The sequence below is a fragment of the Anomaloglossus baeobatrachus genome, chromosome 2 (assembly GCF_048569485.1).
Source record: "Anomaloglossus baeobatrachus isolate aAnoBae1 chromosome 2, aAnoBae1.hap1, whole genome shotgun sequence".
In the NCBI taxonomy this organism is placed as follows: Eukaryota; Metazoa; Chordata; class Amphibia; order Anura; family Aromobatidae; genus Anomaloglossus; species Anomaloglossus baeobatrachus.
The window spans coordinates 386271412-386294153 of NC_134354.1; the positions used below are offsets into that span (position 1 = coordinate 386271412).

General features: G+C 41.6%; 1 protein-coding gene across 1 annotated transcript in view; it reads right to left on the reverse strand.

Moving 5' to 3' along the window:
* Nucleotides 1-22742, reverse strand: part of EPHA10 (EPH receptor A10) — a 1151424-nt gene that overhangs the window by 47386 nt on the left and 1081296 nt on the right. The window contains exons 11-13 of the mRNA XM_075336054.1: nucleotides 13699-13884; nucleotides 13261-13322; nucleotides 4238-4456 (exon numbers count right to left, since the gene is read on the reverse strand). Of these exons, the coding sequence (XP_075192169.1) occupies nucleotides 4238-4456; nucleotides 13261-13322; nucleotides 13699-13884 (467 nt within the window). The remainder of the gene's footprint in view (nucleotides 1-4237; nucleotides 4457-13260; nucleotides 13323-13698; nucleotides 13885-22742) is intronic.

The window sequence follows — 22742 nt, forward strand, 5'->3', positions numbered from 1 at the left end:
TCCCCATAGTCATGAGGTAAGTCTCTCTCTCACTCCTGTAGAGTGTAAGCTATTATGGTCAGCAGGGTACAGTCTCTTTCTTGAACAATATAAACTCTTATGGCCATCAGGGTTCTCTCTCTTTCTCTCCCACCTGTAAAGCGTGAGCTCTCATGGTCAGTGAGGTTGTCTCATTCTCTCTCCTGTAAAGTATAAGCTCTTATTGTCAACGGTGTCCACTCTCTCTCTTGCCTTTAATGTCTAAGTTCTTATTATCAGGAAGGTCTCTCTCTTCTGTAAACTGTAATTGCTATGGTCAGCAAAGTCTTCTTTTTCTTGCCTTTAAAGGGTAAGCTCATATTCAGCAAGTTACTTTCTCACTCTCCTGTAAAGTATAAGCTCTAATAATCAGCAAGGTCCTCGCTATCACACTCTTGCTTTTAATTTGTGTTCTCCTATGGTCTGCAGGATCATCTCACTTCTTTTCTGTAGAATAGCATTTAAAGGGAACCTGTCACCAGATGTTTATAATACTTACCTAACAGTCAGTGCGGAGCAAACTGGTCGCATGGGCATCTTTGTTCTTCGGATCCCGCGCCTCCTCTTTTGGCCATCTTTGTCTTCCTTCTGAAGCTAGTGTGGATGACGCATTCTACGTCATCTACACTAGCCGACAGTGAGGTCCTGCGCAAGTGACAGGTTCCCTTTAAGCTCTTATCTTCAGCAGTGTCCTCCCTCGCTTCTGTAGCGTGTAAGCTCTTTGAGTTAGCAAAGTTCGCTCTCTCGCTCTCCTATAGAGTGTAAGCTTCTATGGTCAGCTTTCTATTATTGAGATTTGCAAAAGTATATTTATCACAAATTACATTTTTTAGGGAAAATTTTTCAAACTTGGCAAATTAAAATTTGAAAAAATACACTTATTTCTAGAGCTGAGGAGGTGAATAACTGCAGAATTCACAACTATCAGCATAAAAACTGTGCATCATGAGTTTCATCTCATTGATTTCATAGCTGAGCAGCTGCATGCAAAACTTGCATAAACAAGCAAAATGGTAAGTGTCAGATAGTGTAGTGTAAAGCCTGCTTTACACACTGCAATGTATCTTACAATGTGTCGGCGGGGTCACGCCATAAGTGACGCACATCCGGCATTGTAAGTTACATTACAGTGTGTGATAGGTACATGCAATTGCGATTGAACGTTAAAACGTTCATCACATACACATCGTACCTTTCTCTAGAATTGCACGTCAGATTGTTCATCGTACCCGGGGTAGCACACATTGCAGTGTGTGACACCCCGGGAACGATGAACAGATCTCACCTGCCTCCTGCGGCTCCCGGCCCACAATGTGGTAGGAAGGAGGTGGGCGGGATGTTTACGTCCCACTCAGCTCCGCCCCTCCGCTTCTATTGGACGGCTGCCGCGTGACGTCGATGTGACGCCGAACGTCCCTCCCACTCCAGGAAGTGGACGTTCGCCGCCCACATCGAGGTCGTATGGAAGGTAAGTACGTGTGACGGGGGTTAATCGTTTGTGCGGCACGTTCAACAAATTGAACGTGCCACACATACGATGGGGGCGTTGCAAATCGCATACGATATCGTATGCGAAATTGCAACATGTAAAGCAGGCTTAAAGAATGCCACCACTGGACTCAGGAGTAATGGAAATGGGTTCTTTGGAATGATGACTCACACTTCACTACCTGGCAGACTGATAGATGAGTCTGATTTTGGTGAATGCCAGGAGAACGCTAAATGCGTGACTGCATTTTATGATTGATAAGATTTGGTGGAGGACGGATAATGTCATTGGGTTATTTTTTTTAAGGATTGGACTAGCTCCTTTACTTCAAGTGTAGGTAAGTCTTAATGCTTAAGCATACCAAGACATTTAGACAACTGTATGCTTCCAATTTTGTGACAGTTTGAGGACGACACTTTTCTTATTCACCATGATTCTGCCCTAGTGCACAAAGCAAGGTCCTAAAAGACATGGGTTGGCAAATTTGTTGTAAATGAAGTTGAATGACCCTCTCAGAGCCGTTACCTCAATAACAACAAAAACGTTTGGATTGAACTAGAACAGAGATATTTTCCATCCTGATTGTTTGACCTTTTGGAGGAGTGGTCTAAAATTCCCAGATATATCGAGATGTGGAAGGTCTCAGCAGTTGTCTACACAATCTGCTCCCTGACATTCGGTTCTTCCTGCTGTAGTGTAAATGGTATCATATGTATCTTATCTGCTTAGGATTAATCAATTTCCTTTTAGGACCCTGCAGATATCCTCATCTTTCAGCTGTTAATCATCATCACTAGTAACATGGTTGTTCATTGCTAAAACTCTCTTAGGGGTGCTTCACACACAGCGAGATCGCTGCTGAGATCGCTGCTGAGTCACGTTTTTTTGTGACGCAGCAGTGACCTCATTAGCGATCTCGCTGTGTGTGACACTGAGCAGCGAAATGGCCCCTGCTATGAGATCGCTGCTCGTTATACACAGCCCTGGTTCATTTTTTAATTGTTGCTCTCCCGCTGTGATGGACAGATCGCTGTGTGTGACAGCGAGAGAATGACGAAATGAAGCGAGCAGGGAGCAGGAGCCGGCATCTGGCAGCTGCGGTAAGCTGTAACCAGGGTAAACATCGGGTAACCAAGATGGTTACCCGATATTTAACTTCGTTACCAGCCTCCGCCGCTCTCACGCTGCCAGTGCCGGCTCCCTGCTCTCTGCACATGTAGCTGCAGTACACATCGGGTTAATTAACCCGATGTGTACTGTAGCTAGGAGTGCAGGGAGCCAGTGCTAAGCAGTGTGCATGGCTCCCTGCTCTATGCACATGTAGCTGCAGTACACATCGGGTAATTAACCCGATGTGTACTGTAGCTAGGAGAGCAGGGAGCCAGCACTAAGCAGTGTGCGCAGTTCCCTGCACATGTAGCGACATTATGATCGCTGCTGCGTCTCTGTGTTTGACAGCTAAGCAGCGATCATAACAGCAACTTACAAGGTCGCTGTTACGTTACAGAAAATGGTGATGTAACAGCGACGTCGTTGTCGCTGTCGCTATGTGTGAACCCAGCCTTAGAGTCATCCTGGAGATAAGTTGTTCTTATACTTTCCCCTGTATTTGTTCCCTGTGTCTTCTTTAGAACTTAGGGGCGTTGACTAAGCGTTCATGCTATTCCTTCCCTACCTAGGGCTCAGTACAGGTTCAGTCAGAGTCAGGTATCCTGCTCGGGAGGTGTGGAACCTATCTAGTGTGGTCAGTGCCACCAAAAGGTTTGGTGAGGGGTAACCATCTTCCCTTCCATAGGCACGGGGTTTCCTCTTGCCTTCCCTGTCACAGTACACAAGGTACTTCCCTATACCTAGTGTAACATATGTATGCTGAGATAGAAGGTCATCTTGTCTATTATAAATAATAATTTCTCCACAAACAAGAATGAACAATGAATAAGACCTGTTACTTGTCCAAATAAATTAATTAAATATCTTCCCTGATTCTGCACCTGTTTTCTCTTTTGTGCTGCATTGCAGAGATAGTCACATTTCTTTGCTTTTGGAAATCTCTGCTTACAGACCAACTTATTGTGCCTTTGGTGTCTTTTCTTGTGGCATTCGCTTCAACTGCCCTCTCAGATGTTGTCAATCACAACTTGACAGCTGATCCAGTAGTCTAGCTTTTTCTCAGACTTTAGAGCTTGGACTGGCAGCATTTGAGAGGGAGGGGTAAATACACATGCTCCAGAGATGACTGAAGAAATGCCCAGTTGAATACAAAACAGAGATTTCACATACTGTGCTCTAAAAGCAACAAATGTGAATATCCGCAATGGAGTAATGCAGCACAAAGCAAAACAAGAGCAACAAAATCAGGGGAATCCAAGGATAATTTTTTTTACTAGGTATTTAACTATATTTTTTGAGCAAGTGACAGGTCTACTTTACGTAATGAAGATGCATTGAAAGATATTAAACCATTGTAACTAAAGTAGAGGTTATTTGATTGTATTTATAACAAATAGAAGAACAGGGGCTTAATTCTGAATAAATAAAAGCACCAACATATTCTACCAGTTCACCATGTGGATGTGAGTAGCATTTGGTGGTATTGTTTCTATAGAGGTGGCAACAGTTACAATGAGCACCGTCACATACTAGATTACGAACTATGATTACATGTTAACAAGCCAAAAACAATACCAACTTAACTGATTAATAATAATAATAATATGTGGTTTGCCTTACATTTGCATTCCGTACCATGGTGGTAAACACAGTGTCAATTTTATCATCTTGAATTTGTCGAAATCCAGATATCTTGCAGACTAAGTTAGAATTAACAAGGACTTTATGTGCAGCAAGACACTTGTGAATGTAACTCATCTCTGTTAAGTATTTCATTCCTGAGGCTATACCAGTTAGCATCCCCACAAGTTGAGGTACTGTAATTTTCCCCTCATTTTTCTGTAAAAACAAAAGAAATACTAATTTTAACACAATATAGACCACAAAAGAACATATATATTAAGATTTCATCATATACTAGAATGTACTGTATACTCACTCTTCTAAGCATATTGGGTTACTAGAGCACATATTCTGACTCTGCTCATGGGCAGCCAAAAGATAAACCGTATTCATCAACATGTGCAAGCCTCTTAAGTACAGATGATGGAATCTGCCAAGATTTGAATTCTACAAATCACGTGATTTTACCATGGAATTTAATACTTTCTTCATTGCTCACCCATCCTGAAAGCCCCCCAGCCCAACAAACTCATATGCATTTCATTTCACTTTCCACAGTCAAGTGCATCTTCTCAGCCTGCTTAACTCTATGACAGGGTTTAGGGTACCAACTATGTCTGTAATGTCACTGTGCTGTACTTTTAATTTTTAATTTGTCTCTGCCAAGGAGCTAACCAGTATAGATGAGCGAACCTTAGGTTCGGCTTTCAAATCGAATACCAACTTAAAAACACAAGGCTCGGGTTCGGAGTTTGAATGCTTTACATGCAAACTTAACTTATACAAGCAATGCTGTGCTCAGGTATGCTTGGTTCTCAGCCCTGTGTGAGCCATTAGCAGTGTTTGAATGGCACAAACTGGGGGTAACAACAGTGTGATCACATGTAGTGTGCAACCCCCCAAAAATGTGAAAATGCCAGCCCACCCTTTCCCGGAAGTGATCTGTTTATGGTTGGCTATATATGGACAGAGACTCAAACTGCCAATCACTGAGTCCAAACCCCCTCGGGCAAGGTTCGGAAATGTGGAGTTTCGGTTCATTTACTGCCGGCAAACTAAACCTTCAAAAGTTCACTCCTCTTTACTGACCAGCTTTGGGATGACACATGCCGTAACTTTGTGATGTTATGACCTGCAATGCATAAGCACAGCGTACAGTGAGGTCTAGTCAGTGCCGGAAGCCTCGGCTTCGATTTAAAAAAGCTGAAGAGGATGTGCACTAAAGGGAAAGGTGAGAAGAATCATGGAAGATTGGACAGTGGACTATGGGTTACGTGAGCGATGAAGTTGTATTATTTTTATTATTATTTTCACCTGGAGATTATAAACTCAAGGAGAATTCAATTCTACTATATTAAATTCATCATCTCAAATCATAATATATTTGCAACATATTTGTGAAGCAGACTCTAAATCAAAATTGTAGACACCAAATTTGATGAATTCCTACCCCCTGGAGTGTACAATATATTGTCTTTGTTTACTCTATTCCCCAATTGGTCATTCACATCATTAAACCTTTACAAACAGGACTCTATAGAAAGAATTACCCTGTACAGTCATGCACCCTGAGGCTTATATGCTAATTCGTGTTGTCTTGTAAAAGCTTTCTGTGTCATGATCAGCTCATACCAAATTCTCTGATGTTTTGCTTTTGTTTTTCCACCTCCAACCTCCTCTTTTCTTTGCACCTTTTATGTTTTCCCAAGCACAATCATGCTATTGTCGAACATGGTTTTCAAGTGCTGAAGGGGAGGGAATTTTAATTTTCTGTTTTTAAATGGAATAATATGACAAACTGAAGAGGCACACAAATTTCCAGCTTAAAAGCTGCAGGATTCGAGTGGACAAATGTCCTTGATGTATTCTACTTAGATAACAGCCAGAAAATGATAAAAGATGTCAGTGTTCATTTACTGTGCCATGCACAGCTTAAAAGAAAAATAGCTATGTGAAGGGAAAAAATACATTATATCTAATCCTTGCACAATTCTTTGTCTTCTTTTTAAACCATCAAAAATTAATACGCTTATGTTAATGGTAGATAAACAGAAATCATATACACGTAGATGCAAGGCAACATTAACAAGTCAAGAAACATAATAAATTCCTAAAATTATTAAAAAGACATCACATCATTTGAAAACATAGAAGGTGCAATGAAGCACAACAGTGTCTGGAATCAGAAAATAACCCGAGAGGGACACCTGGAGATACAGATATAACGAAACCAGACAGGTATAATGAAACCAAATAGCGAAACCCACATTGGGTGAGGTGGGTCTCTGGTTAGATCTGGGGTTAATGTACTTGACTAAATGTTGTTGTGCCAAATTTTTGGAGTCATTAGAAGAATAAACTTTAGATTCTAGTAAAATAAAACATGAGTGATCATTGTAACGTACATATGCTTTATAACCACCTACAACACTACGGCAGGTATTTGCTCCATAATTATCTACCGTATATACTTGAGTATAAACCGAGTTTTTCAGTCCTTTTTTATGCTGAAAATGCCCTCCTTCGAGAGTGAGGTTCCCATAAAATATTATTCTCATCTGTCCTCCATTCCTGCAGTGTCCTTTTACCTGTGTCTTGCAGATCACAGGCACATAGATGCCTCGATAATCTCATCCGGTGATCGGAATTGCTGCTACAGACTGCCATCATGGCTTTACTTCAGTTGAATGCTTTGCACCGTAAAGCGCTGACAGCAGCAGCAACTATGTACATGACGCGATTATGGAGGGGTTTATGTGCCTGCAGTCCGCAAAAAAGCATCCATCAATGATTCCATCCTGTACATAGGGCTGCCGCTGATGTCATGGCTTTACTGCAATTGAATGCAAAGCATTCAACTGAAGTAAAGTCATAACGGCAGCGTGAGGTTGCAGCTCCGTGCACCGAATGCGATCATGGAGGGATTTATGTGCCTGTGGCCTGCAAGAAGCAGGTAAGAGGACACCACAGGAATGGAGAACAGGTGATAATTTTTTTTGGTGTGTAAACAACGGCAGAATCGGGGACCAGAAGGGGACTGGAATGAGGACATTACTAAATAATGGGCTCATTATTAAATGATTGGCACATTACTGCAGGGCACATTACTAAATGATGGGCACATTAATTTGTGGCACAAAGATAGGCACATTACCATAGGGCAGAAGGATGGTGTCCATTACATTTTATTGGTATATATATTTATTTTGAAATTTTCCAGTAGCTGCTGCATTTCCCACCCTAGGTTTATAATTTAATTAATAAGCTTTCTCGTTTATTTTGTAGTAAAATTAGGTCCTCAGCTTATACACAGGTCGGCTTATACTCGATTGTATATGGTATTTCTATTTTTTATATTGGACCCATTTAACTCATATCCCTTAACTTAATATCATTTTTAATAGGCTGCTACACATTTCTAATATGGAAAGGTGTAGTTTGTTTGAATTTTGGCCAAAGGTCTATTCACTGTATTGAGCAATTCATTAAAGCTGCTTTAGGTGAATAGCCTTAACTAGTCCAAGACTCTGCAATTCATTTTTAGGTAAAATGAAAGCACATTAGATGAAATCTATTGGAACGATGTGGGACCTCTCAACAACATATTATACTAACCTTCTAAAACACGGAAAGTTGTGAGGTTGTCCTGTGTGTCAGGAATCTGGTTATTAGATGCAGAAATAAGCATTGGGTGCCAAAACTATGCACTTAACGGATTTACTTGACCATTGACAAAATAATCAATCATCTATACTAAAAGAAGAAGTTATGACATGCTTGTTTTCTATGTACACTTTTATGTACACTGCCTTAGCTAAGGATTGAAATGTAGCCATAGGTCCTTAAAGCAACGGTGTCTTAAAACAATTCACCTAATATAGCTTGCAATGCTTTAGACATGATTTCCTTTGAAGTTACTACTATCTGTTCCATTTTCCCTTCCATCAGACAAAATGATCACTAATTTCATCTGTCCTGTGGGTGTAAATGGCCCACTTAGCTACTGGACTTTATTACTGCTGCTGGGAAATGGCTGGAATATATGTTCCTGAACATTGCCATTTCAACACTGAGTTGGAAAAGTCATTGAGTTATGAAACTCAAAGAACTGAATGACAGGCTAATTATATGTAAATGATAATAAAAGGAAAATCATATTGATTCATTTATTAGGGAGTAAGAGTGTCACATTCTAAAATACAAACAGTTAGAAGCATTGGCTTGTTATCACTGAAGTTTAGTAATGGTTGTCTGAGGAATGTTTCGCCACACTGAATGCACTTGGATAAATCATCAAGATCTGCTGTTGGCAGACGTCCTCATTTGGAAACAAGCCTGGAGATGCTGCAGGCCATGGTAGCATGTTTAGGCCACCAACAAGCTTGGCTTTTTTGTGTAATTTACAAATGCTACTAATTGATCTAATTGATCACATATGGATAAATATCATAAGAGAAATGTGATCTATTTTTTGTGTAAATACATTTAGTACTTATAAACCCCTTCATGACCCTTGATGTAAGTTTACGTCATAGTAGGGAAAGGGTTCACGATGTATGATGTAAACTTATGTGATGGCGATTATGTGGGCATAAGGATTTTGCCCGCATGACTACCACCAGTAGCTTAGAATAAATGATAGCCAAGCTCCAGGTGTCACAATCATGGACAGTCCTCATGCTTCCACTGTCTGTTTAACAATCTAAAGTCATTATCCTATGTCATATGCAAAGGATTGTTAAAAATCCACATTTGACTTTTAGGATCTCTACTTCCAATAGGTGGCGCTGCGCTAGAGTTTGTCTCCATTCCTGGAGAGATTATTTTAACAATCTAAATACAGTCAAAAGCAAGCAATCAAAGCATTTAAGGCCACGTCACACTAAACAACATCGCAAGTAACATCGCTGCTGAGGCACGACTTTTGTGACGTAGCAGCGATGTTACTAGTGATGTCGCTGTGTGTGACATCCAGCAACAACCTGGCCCCTGCTGTGAGGTCGCTGGTTGTTGCTGAATGTCCTGGACCATTTTTTAGTTGTTGCTCTCCCGCTGTGAAGCACATATCGCTGTGTGTGACAGTGAGAGAGCAACAACTGAATGTGCAGGCAGCAGGAGCCGGCTTCTGCGGACGCTGGTAACCACGGTAAACATCGGGTAACCAAGAAGCCCTTACCTTGGTTACCCGATATTTACTTTCGTTACCAGCGTCCGACGCCCTCACGCTGTCAGTGCCGGGCTCCCTGCTCTCTGCACACGTAGCCGGAGTACACATCGGGTAATTAACTCGATGTGTACTGTGGCTAGGAGTGCAGGGAACAGGGAGCCGGCACTGGCAGCATGAGAGTAGCGGACGCTGGTAACGAAGGTAAATATCGGGTAACCAAGGTAAGGGCTCCTTGGGTACCCGATGTTTACCGTGGTTACCAGCGTCCGCAGAAGCCGGCTCCCTGCTGCCTGCACACGTAGCAGAGTACACATCGGGTAATTAACCCAATGTATACTGTGGCTAGGTGTGCAGGGAGCCAGCGCTAAGCGGTGTGTGCTGGTAACCAAGATAAATATCGGGTTGGTTACCTGATATTTACCTTAGTTACCAAGCGCAGCATGCTTCCAAGCATCGCTGCTGGCTGGGGGCTGGTCACTGGTTGCTGGTGAGATCTGCCTGTGTGACAGCTCACCAGCAACCCGTGAAACGACGCTCCAGCGATCCCTGCCAGGTCAGGTTGCTGGTGGGATCGCTGGAGCGTCGCTTAGGCTGGCTTTGCACACTACGACATCGCAGGGGTCAAATCGAAAGTAACGCACATCCGGCATCACTTGCGATGTCGTAGTGTGTAAAACCTTTTTGATACGATGAACGAGCGCAAAAGCGTCGTTATCGTATCATCGGTGTAGTCTCCGACATTTCCATAATGCCGGTGCAGCGACAGGTATGATGTTGTTCCTCGTTCCTGAGGCAGCACACATCGCTGTGCGTAAAGCCGCAGGAGCTAGGAATATCACCTTACCTGCGTCCCGGCTGCTATGAGAAGGAAGGAGGTGGGCGGGATGTTTACGTCCCGCTCATCTCCGCCCCTCCGTTGCTATTGGCCGCCTGCCGTGTGCTGTCGCTGTGACACCGCAAGACTCGCCCCCTTAGGAAGGACGCGGTTCGCCGGCCAGAGCAACGTCGCAGGACAGGTGAGTGCATGTGAAGCTGCCATAGCGATAATGTTTGCTACGGCAGCTATCACAAGATATCGCACATACGACGGGGCGGGGACTATCGCACTCGACATCGCAGCATCGGCATGCGATGTCGTAATGTGCAAAGTACCCCTTAGTGTGACAGTACCTTTAGGAGCCTTTTAAAGGGAGTGAGCTCAATTTCCCACCTGATTGTCACCCCCACGATGTATTCTTTGGCTACCGATCATTGCCATGGCATAAATTTAGGCACTTTTAATTAGACAGCTACCGCTGAACAGAGGCCAGACAGAGTTTAGAGCAATTCTGCTGCCTTTTTAGGCTGCGTGCCCACGATAAATTTTCACAGCATTTTGGAAGCAGCATGCTTCAGCTGCGTCCAAAATGCTGTGTTGTACAGTACAAGTGTAACGGTGGGCAAGGGGCGCCTCAGCAGTAGTCGCAGTCCCGTGCCCGGATGTCACCAAGTGCATCCCGGGCCGCAGCCGTCACAGGAAACACGGGTAAACATGGATCAAGCAGTAAGGGGAATATGGAGGGCTGGGAATCATCCCACAGGGAAAAACCTGGTTTCTCCAGCACAGTGGTCCTCTCCTGATCACCGCCATCATCCTTAGCAACAAGGAATCGTCCAAGATAACCAGGCAACTTAAACAAGTTTTCTTTATTAAAGCTGTACATTAACTCCATCCTTCTGTCTTTCTCACCTCTGGTAGGTGCGTATTGTTACAGGCTTTGAGACCGGTCACCATGACCTCACACAGGTAGTTCAGGGCCGCCACTGAATTGAACTATTGGATACAGTGCCCTCGGACACTACTCCACACCACAGGTCCCAAAAAGGTACTCATAGGGCTTACCCCTATTTGCCGCACTGCTTCCAAGCCACAATCTTTACTCAGACTTTCTCAGGTCTCCAGCTGCAGGAACCTGTGCCAGCTTCAGGACTCAGTAGTGTGGTCCACATTGTGTCTCTCTTGGCAGCTCCCTCTCTCCTGTGTCTCCTTCTTTACTCCATCATCAGAGGTGTCCCACTTTCCTTCATTCTGGTTTCTTTCTCGTCCCCTCGCTCCTGCTCTGTCTTGTGTCCCAAACTTAACTAACTTCAACCGTCTCTATCTGCACACCACTGTAACTTTATCTCCACTTTCCTTGTTACAAGTTCCAAATAGCCAGTGACATTGCTGCTCTACAGGCCTGAGGCCTGACTCCGACCCATGCTGGGCCCTAACTGACGTTTCCACAGAAACAGTCTCTTTACCTATGCACTAGCTACTCCCCTATAGGCTAATTTCAAATTCCTAACTGTCTGTTACCAGGCAGATTTAGCCTTCAACTGCATACCTATGCCTGTTCCTTTTGTCAGTGTCCTACTATTGGGTGACATCAAGTGGTAGCCCCATAAAACTACACATTATTGTAACAATACATTAATAACACCACACAACACATTCAATAAATGCTTCACAACTATGTGATGTCTTCAGGGGGGCATCTTCTCTCTCTGGAATTGCAACCACCCTCTTACACAAGCACAGTGGACGGGATTTTTAGAAATCCTTTGCCCACTGTGCTTGATTTTTCAGCAGCATAAGTCACACCTGCAGTGTAACTTCACGAGCCGCAGCATGTTCATTGTTTTCTGCAGAGTCACATGCATCCTCCACAGGGAGAACAGAAAAGAGAGACTGTAACTGCCCGAGCCCGGATTGTGGGCACGAGCAGCTGCGGTCTCCTGAATTCTCCAGCGGAGGAGACTCACGGCCCTGCAGGTTAAGACCCGCGGTGTCCAGAACACAGCAGGTCCTGATCTTGGGCATGTACCCTTATAGTGAAAGAATCCCTCAGGGTTTTCATCTGATTAATGCAGATCAGAGATTTAAATGGAAACCCCAATGTAAGTGCTCAGCGGAGATCATGGGATACATGTTTTCTGTCATATAAGCCTCTCAAAGTCATTTCAAATGTGATGTGGTCCCAATAATAATAATAATAATAATAATCATATACAAACAAGTAACAGTTACTGAAAATACAATAATTAGAGGGGAAAAAAAAGACAACCCTACTTGTGAGAGCTTACAATCTACAAAAAGAAATTGATTTTATAACTTTTTGGGAATATTGAGAAATTGCTGATAAATTTTAATCCTTTTAACTTCCTATAAAATGTATTTATAAAAATGATGCTGATGTAAATTAGACATGGGGTAAATGTTGTTGATTAATTATTTTGTGTAACATAAGTGTCAGGGTTTAAGGGCATAAAAACGTTTTTAGAAAATGTAGAAAATTGCGAAATTTTGAAACATTTCTTCAAATTTCTGATTTTTTCACTAATAAAAACAAAAAAAGTCATCCTACATTTACTACTAACAAAGTACAATGTGTCACAAGAAAATAATCTCATAAAATAACTAGGGGTGATCGAATACCTCAAATATTCGGCAACGCCCATATTCGCCGAATAGGTCGCCACTATTGGACTATTTGCGAATATTCGATGTGCAATGTAAGTCTATGGGAAACCCAAATAGTTGCCGAATAGCAATTATTCAGGCTTCCCATAGACTTACATTGCGCATTGAATATTCACATAGCGCGACCTATTCGTCGGATATTCATGAAGCCGAATATTGCCGAATATATGTGATATTCGATCATCTCTAAAAATAACCAAAATCCATTGAAGCGTTCCAGAATTATTACCTCTTAAATTGACACTGGTCAGAATTGTAAACAGTTTGGATAGTGAAGATTTAAAAGTAACAATACAAAATACATGTATAGTACTACATTTTCCTTAAAAATACAAATGCTTCTATACATACCCTCAAAAATGAATCGAGAACACCATTCCCCATATATTCCATAACTGTCATCATTGTATTACCTATAAAGTAGAAAGGCATTTTTATGAATGTCAAATATATAGAGATAATAACACAGAGATGAAAAGGGTGGGACCTAATAAAGCTGAAGGTTATATGATAAAACTAGAGAATGATAGATTCGGTAGACATCAGGATGACATATTTGATGGAAATGCAGAAAGTTAAAGAAATTATTTCACATAAAAACTATGTGATGAGATATAGAAGTTTATATAACTACAAATAAGAAAACTTGGCAATTGATAGCTCACCTGAATAAAGTAACACAAGTAAAAAATGAGATTGAAAAAAGTAATGGATAAAGGAATAATGTAACCAGAATCTCTATTGGACTAAGGTAAATGGGGACCAGTCTTAATAACATTACATTCTTACCTCTAGTGATAACTCCTTCAAGGCGTATAATGTTCGGATGATCAAACTGTCCCATGATGCACGCCTCTGCCAGAAATGATCGCTTCTGTTTTTCCGAGCAGCCTGCTCTAAGGGTCTGTATGGCTACAGGAAGTTCTCTTTTGCTTGGAAGTTTTAAACAACCCTTGCATATTTCACCATATTCCCCTAGGAATAACAGAATTAGATATATTATCTAGAAATAGTAAAGTCAACCTTTCTGTCACCAGAAAGTATAGAAAAAAGACTTTGCATATTTTCATGGTCTCATGTGGCTGTATCAGGCAGTCTAAGCAGTACGAAGGGCAATTTAGGCAGTAATTATGTATTGTAGCTAAGATGAACAAAAAAATATTGAGGACATGTTCACACGCACAGTTTTCTCTACAGCTCTGTTGCAAATCCGCATCAGAATCGGTATATGTTTCATGGAAATTCAATGAAGCTTTTGTATTGTAAAGGGTGAAATCTGTCTTGAGAAACTGTACAAAAAGATCGCATACATAGTGGGGAACAGATTTGGAAAAATTTAATTTATTTTGCTGCCACTGTAATTTCCAATCTCAAATCTGGAATTAAAATCCTTGTTAATTCTTAATTCTAACAAATTACCGTGATGAAACTGTGCACTGTGCATGATACATATCATATATATATATATATATATATATATATATATATATATATATATATATATATATATATATATTACAGTAGCATAGCTACGGGAGGGGGGGGGCAAAGGATGCAGTGTCTGTGCTCTGCTTTTACAGGAGCCCACCCGGAGCTAACTCAACTGTAAACTGTATTGGCATGCAGAGCATGTTGATAGAGCTATGCTCTGCTTTAGATCAGAGACATGATCTCTCTGCACTACCACTCTTCGTTCTATAGACCACAGGTTGATGTGGGCCTGCAGTCTGCGGATAGGCAGGGAGACTAATGTATGAGGCATGGACATGATGTGGCATAAGGATGTCATCACATTGGACTCTGCGTGTCCTGGTGCAATTACATCACCACACTGTTGCTCCCACCCCTTGGTCCTTTCTGCCAGCAGACTTCTCTGGATCCATGCGTAAATGAGTATAAGATTTTTTTTCTTTTCCTCATGGGTGAAATAATGTTGGCTATTTTACAGCATGGGGGAAAAACTGGGGGCCATATTACCGTGTGGGTGAAAACTGGGGGTCATTATAGAGTGTGGGTAAAATACTGGGGGAAATATTATTGTAGGGTGGAATATTGGGGCCCATACTACAGTGTGGGGGAAAAACTGGGAGCCATGATACAGTGTGGGGGAATACTGGGGTCCATATTACAGTGTAAGAGAAATATTGTGAGCTGTGATACAGTATGGGGATGAACTGGGTGTCATTACAGTGTGAGAGAAATATTAGGGGCTGTGATACAGTGTGGGGGAAATACTTGGGGCCTTATTACATTGTGTGGGGAAATACTGGGGGCCATATTTCAGTGTGGGGGAATTATTGAGGACAATGATACAGTTTGAAGGAAATAAAGGAGCCATATTACAGTGCAGGGGAAATAATCAGGGCAATATTACGATGTGAAGGACATACGGAGGGCCATATTACAGGTATGGTAGAAAGACTGTTGGCCATATTAGAGTGTGATGGGAAATACTGGAGGACATTCATACAGTGTAGGGAAAGTACTGGGGGCCATGATACAGTGTGGAGGAAATACTTGGGCTATCCATACAGTTTGGTGGAAATACTTTGAATCATCCATACAGTGTGGGGAAAATACTGGGGGCTATCATAGAGTGTGAGTAGGGATACTGAGGGCCATCATACAGGGGGGGGCTACTGAAGTCTGTCACAGTAGAAGAGGCTACTGAGGGCCACCGTACAGTGGGCGGATACTATTGGGGGCCATTATACACTGGAAGAGTGTTACTGTGGGGCCCATCATGCTGTGTATAGAGAGCCGTGTATCTATGTGGGACCTGTGAGGGTGTCATGCTGTATAGAGTGGAATTATATGTGAAAGTACTGAGGAGATCTTATTAAATGCTTAGTGGGCAATTACGCAGTATTGTTATGGGGCAACTTTAGCATCTAGATCAGAGGTTTCAAACATGTGGCCCACGGGCCACATGCGGCCCCTCAGGCTGCTACTTGCGGCCCACAGGCATGTGCCCCCTTTAACGATCGTGGTCAGTGCAGAGGCCGCAGCCATCTCTGCTCACTGCTTTATTTCAAATAAACGTTTTACTGGCACTACGAAGAGTCAACCTTTCTCTGCACTATTCAATTGGCAGCCGCTAGTCAATCCAAGTAAAGCAGCTTATGTGTATGCCTGCTTGCATTTGATTGGCCGTTGGCTGCCATTGGTATAGTGCAGAGAGAGCTTGACTACGGTGGCAAAATGTTCATATGAATTTTAGATGAAGCACTGACAGAGGCCACAATCAACAAGGGGGGCTTGTGCCTGTGGGCCGCATAAAGCAGTGTAGAGAACGCTGAGGGAATGGATGACAGGTGAGGAAAATGTTTTGATATGTTTAGAAGTGCACAATAGGGGACCAGGATGGCACATTGCTAGTGTTTGCGTGTGTGTGTATGTGTGTGTGTAGAATTGCACAATAGCGGTCAATGATTGGACATTGCTTGTGTGTGTGTGTGTGTGTGTGTGTGTGTTTGTGTAGAATGGCACAATAGGGGACCAGGATGGGACATTGCTAGAAGAAGAGGATGAATAATGGGGACATTACTACAAGAAGTGGACCTGCATTTGCACATTACTAAAAGGGGACATGGATGAGCACTTTGCATAAATTTAATTAGCATTTGGTACCATTGCCGTTAAACTGCATGACTTGGGTCAAACATTTTAAATATCCTTCCACAAGCTTCTCACAAGAGTGGGCAGGAATTTTGGCCCATTCCTCCTAATATAACTGACGTAACTGTGCCATGTTTGTAGGTCACTTTGCTCGCACTTGCCTTTTCAGTTTTGCCCATACATTTTTAATAGGATAGCCACTCCAAAACATTAGTTTTGTTATCCTTATGGAATGTTGTAACCAGTTTGGCAGTATGCTTCTGATCCTTGTCCATTTGAAAAATCCATTTCCTTCCAAGATTTAAGTTACTGGCTGATATCTTGAGATGTTGCTTCAGTATTGTCACATGATCTTCTTTCCTAATGATGCCATCTTTTTTGTGAAGTGCACCAGGCCCTTTTGCAGCAAAATAACGCCACAACATGATGCTGCCACCCTAGTGTTTCACAGTTGGGATGGTGTACTTAGGCTTCAAAGCGTCTCCCTTTTTCTTCCAAATAAAATGACAATCATTATGGCCAAGCAGTTCAATTTTAGTTTCATCAGAGCGCAGGAAGTGTCTCTAAAAAATTAGGTCTTTGTGCCTGTGTGCATTTGCAAACATTAACCTGGCTTTTTTTTTTGTTTCTTTTGGAGTAATGTCTTCTTCCTGGCAGAGGGGCCTTTCAGCCCATGTTGATACAGTCCTCGTTTCACTGTGGATAATGACAAGATCTTACCAGCTTCCATCAGCATCTTCACAGGGTCTTTTGCTTTTGTTCTTGGGTTGATATGCACATGTCTGACCAAAACACAATCATCTCTGGCACACAGAACCCGTCTCCTTCCTGAGCGGTATGATGGCTGGACATTTCCATCTTGTTTATATTTGCGTACAATTGTTTGTACAGATGAACAAGGCACCTTTAGGTATCTGTAAATTGCACCCAAGGGTGAAACAGACTTGTGCAAGTTAACAGTTCTCTTCCTGATTTATTTTGACTTTCCCATGATGCTAAACAAAGAAGCAGTATGTTACAGGTGTGCATTAAAATACACAGGTGTGTCTCTAATTAACTCAGATGTCAATAAACCTATCAGAATCTTCCAAATACACAACATCATAATATGTTTAAAGCCACAGTACTCGTAGTGTATGTAAACGTTTGACTTTGTAGAAAGTAATAAAATGCCTTAAAACATTTTATCTCTCTCATTATTCTGTCATTTGGCAAATATAAATAATTTTCTTAATGCTAATTGACCTAAAACAGGAAAGGTTTATTCTGACTCCATGTCATATAGGGAGAAAAATATGCATATGCATGTTTTTAGATAATGTATGTAAACTTCTGCTTTCAACTGTACATGGTATATGTGGTTAAGGGGGAACTTGGCTATGTATGCTATTGGTGGGGAGGGGACTAGGATATATATGCTTTATGTGGGAGAAGGGGGATTAGGTGATATAGGCTATATGTGGATGAAAGGGACATTTTTAAAAGAGAGCAAAGATTCATGAAAAAGGGATGCAGGTGAGCGAGACCAAGAAATTGAAGATAACCTATGCACAAAATGGGTGTAAATGCATCAGAATTGTAAGCCAATCCTCATTTGTAGAACATTTCTTCTGGTGGTGCTTGTAAGTTGAAAACTGTGTCAAATTCATTAAGAAGCACATGATATTTTAGGCCACATTCACACATAAGTATTTTTGCATCAGCATTTGTGTGCCAAAGCCAAGAGTGAAACTTACAGAGAAAAACTATAATTGAAAGAATGACATGTTTGTTTTGGAGCCATTTCTGGTATTGGCAACAAATACTGATGAAATACTGACCAAAAATACTGATGTGTGAATGAGTCATTATACTGTATAGTGTTTCACGTACATGTGGATTAGGCTGGGGTATGAACAAGTAGCAGTAGGGTGGGCTATGGGGAATCAATTCCTCCTTGTGGGCCCTAGACACTCCAGTCCAACACTGTTTCTATATACATGGTAACCAGGCTAGGGGCCTACTCAGATATTTTGCCCACTTGAACAGAACCTCTAGCTATGCCTTTGGCATATTGTATACTTAATTTTATGGATTAGTATTTAAGATGCTCAACCTTTTGGCAGTTGATAGGTTAGAAGCAATCCATTAATATTGCTGTTCTCAAGAATTCCAAAAAAGCGGTTTATTTATGGCCATTTCTTGTTTGGCTGATATCTTTATGCTTAAGTATATAAGTATATATTTAAGTATATTTAATAGGTCAAACTTTGATCAGATATTACAAGGTAACTACCTATATGTGGCATACAAGAGAAGGTGTTATTTTTTACAAAAAGGATTTGCACTCCATTTCCCAGGAGCATTACTTGCAAGAATCCCTATTGAAGCTGAATCTCTATAAGGAAAATCAGTACGAGAGTTGTGTCAAAGCCAACCAGAACTGTTTTGTCCTGACAATAAGCAAGAAAGCTGCCTATGCAGTGGGGAAAAAACCATTCAGTCAGCCACCAATTGTGCAAGTTCTCCCACTTACAAAAGATGAGAGAGGCCTGAAATTGACTTCCTAGGTTTACCACAACTATGAGAGACAAAATGAGCAGACAAATCCAGAAAATCATCTTGTCTGATTTGGAAACATTTTTATTTTGCAAATTATGGTGGAAAATACATATTTAGTCATCTAAAAACATGCGAGATTTCTGGATCTCACAGGCTTGTAACTTCTTCTTTAAGAGGCTCCTCTGTCCTCCACTCATTACCTGTAGAAATGGCACCTGTTTGAACTTGCTAGCAGAATGAAAAAAAAACACCTGTCCACAACCTCAAACAGTCACACTCCAAACTCTACTATGGTGAAGACCAAAGAACGTTTGAAGGTCACCAGAAACAAAATTGTAGCCCTGCACCAGGCTAGGAAGACTGAATCTGCAATAAGCATGCAGCTTGGTGTGATGAAATAAGCTGTGGGAGCAATAATAAGAAACTGGAAGACATACAAAACCACAAATAATCTCCCTCGATCTGGGGCTCCATGCAAGATTTCACCCCTTGGGGTCAAAATGATCATAAGAACAGTGAGCAAAATTCCCAGAACCACATGGGGGACCCAGTGAATGACCTGCATAGAGCTGGGACCACTGAAAAAAAGGCTATTATCAGTAACACATTACACCACCAGAGACTCAGATCCTGCATGCCAGACGTGTTCCCCTGCTTAAGCCAGTACATATCCGAGTCCATCTGAAGTTTGCTAGAGAGCTTTTGGATTTTCCAGAAGAGTATTGGAAGAATGTCATATGGTCTTATGAAACCAAAGTAGAACTGTTTGGTAGAAACATAACTCATCGTGTTTGGAGGAGACAGAATGCTGAGTTTTATCCAAAGAACACCATACCTACTGTGAAGCATAGGGGTGGCAACATCATGATTTGGGGCTGTTTCTCTGCAAAGAGACCAGGGTGTCAGATTCATATACATGAAAGAATGAATGGGGCCATGTATCGTGAGACTTTGAGTACAAACCTCCTTCCATCAGCAAGGGCATTGAAGATGAAACGTGGCTGGGTCTTTCAACATCATAATGATCCCAAGCACACCACCAGGGCAATCATTGAGTGGCTTCTTAAGAAGCATAAAAAGGTCCTGGAGTGACCTAGCCAGTCTCCAGATCTATCCCCATAGAAAACCTTTGAAGGGAGTTAAAAGTCTCTTTTGCCCAGCGACAGGCCCAAAACATCACTGCTCTAGAGGAGATCAGCATGAAGGAATGGGCCAACATACCACCAACAGTGTGTGCCAACCTTATGAAGATTTACAGAAAACGTTTGACCTCTGTCATTACCAACAAAGGATATATAATAAAATATTGAGATGAACTTTTGTTATTGACCAAATACTTATTTTCCACCATAATTTGCAAAAATATAATCTTGCCAAATTAGACAAGGTGATTTTTTGGATTTGTTTTCTCATTTTGTCTCTCATAGTTGTGGTCTACCTATGATGTCAATTACAGGCCGACCTCATCTTTTTAAGGGGGAGAACTTGCACAATTGGTGGCTGACCAAATACTTTTTTCCCAACTGTAGATGGATGTATCTACTTGGCTTATAGTCAGATTTTAAAACTCTTTATAAGGCTTTTCTCAGTATTTATTTCAGGAGTACAGCACTCTCCTGCTTCCCATCTTCATTCTGTGCTGCAGTGCACTTCTTCTTGATTGACAGTTTGGGTCTGTGGCATCGTTGTGTATTGGTCCTGAACAGTGATGCTTTTAATTAAGGCAACTCTTGCCTTTGCAGTAGCTTCAATATAGTGATTACAAGCTCTAGAAAGAGCTTGTAAGCGCTGTGTTCTTGCTCAGAAGTTTGCATTGCTGGCCTAACAACCTTGCAACCAGTAGTAAATAACAGAATTCAAAATCCCACTGTACTTAAGAATGGAGAGGATTTTAATAACAAGTAAGTTTCAAATTTTTGGAATATTCCTTTATAATGTATATACAGAGAGAGAAAAAATTTTTTTAAAGCATTGGACTGCAGACAGTTGCGTGATTTCTTTTTTCCCTGAGGAAGGAGACGGTCCTTGTCTCTGAAACGCGTTGGAAATGCTGAAATAAAAATAAATTTTCATTAATTCAACACCAGTGGTTTTTTAGCGCGGCTAAAACCCGTTTTTTTTCTCTCTCTGTATATACATTATATTGCCATGCACGGGGCCACTGCTTAATACCACGCTGACACTCACATGCGATCTGAGGAGTTGTGACTGGCACAACCGAAATAGGTGAGTTTATTCCTTCTTTATACTAATCAAAAGTTATATCGGGTAAGTCCCTATCTGCGCCTTTCTCTCTCCCCCCACCTCTAGTACCCAAATGGAATATTCCTTTGAAAGTTTGGATTTTGACAAAAGACCTACCTATAGGTGGCACTATAGAGTTGTCTTCCTTCTGGACGGCAGTTAATTAATAAAAACTGCCTTTGCGAGCAACTTCATATTAATGCTTAAAGTTCTGGATATTTCAAAAGTGAATACGGTTATCTTTACATGACTTTCACGGTCTTTAACAAGCAAGTATAATCAGGTCCAAATTTATAATGACAATTAAAGCCCAACATATTTATCCGATCTACTCAATTACCCACGAGCTCCCTGTCTATAAAAGTCGTGCAGTCATGCTTGCTGACCTGAACAAATCTATTGACAGCTCCAGTGTCCTCACTGCCACGAACACTTGTCACTATCATCTTCTTTCATTCTATCACAGTTATCTGATTTCCGCTCTTACTGCGAGGCCCGCTAACTTAACCTTGTGCACTGATGTCTTTATATTCTCTTCTTCTCCATGAGACTAGCTGCACACACTAATGCTTGCAGTTAGAGAAATAGACACGGATCAATATTATAGATGGGAATTACCTGTAACCTGTCTGGTTAAATACCGTGTAGATAATACTTGTCCAATGCTTTTTTGCAAAATGTGCAGGAAAACTTTAAAATTTACATGCACATGTGTATACTGCAATGGGTTTGCTGAAGCAGATGATCAAAAAACTTAATACACATTTATTTATCAATCATCATACTTCAATATACAAATTGTCTCTCCAGTAAAGGAGACAAACTCTAGCGCAGCGCCACCTATTGGAAGTAGCGATCCTAAAAGTCACAAGTGGATTTTTAACAATCCTTTGTAATATGACTCAGGATATATAAGCCAGATCAGAATCCCAATTTGCAGACACGGTGTTTCGGGGTGCTTGTCCCTCGTCAGTGCAAAGTATGGGGGTGTCTGATCTGGCTCATGAGAAAGCTATGTGGGGACCACGGGGGAACACTATTCTCCTTAAGGAGACTTTGCAAGCCAGTCTGGCTGCCAAGTAAGGGGACTTATAGCTGCCACGCCCCTCTAAGAAATATTCAAATTGTCTCTCCAGTAAAGGAGACAAACTCTAGCACAGCGCCACCTATTGGAAGTAGCGATCCTAAAAGTCACAAGTGGATTTTTAACAATCCTTTGCAATATGACTCAGGATATATAAGCCAGATCAGAATCCCAATTTGCAGACACGGTGTTTCAGGGTGCTTGCCCCTCGTCAGTGCAAAGTATGGGGGTGTCTGATCTGGCTCATGAGAAAGCTATGTGGGGACCACGGGGGAACACTATTCTCCTTAAGGAGACTTTGCAAGCCAGTCTGGCTTCCAAGTAAGGGGACTTATAGCTGCCACGC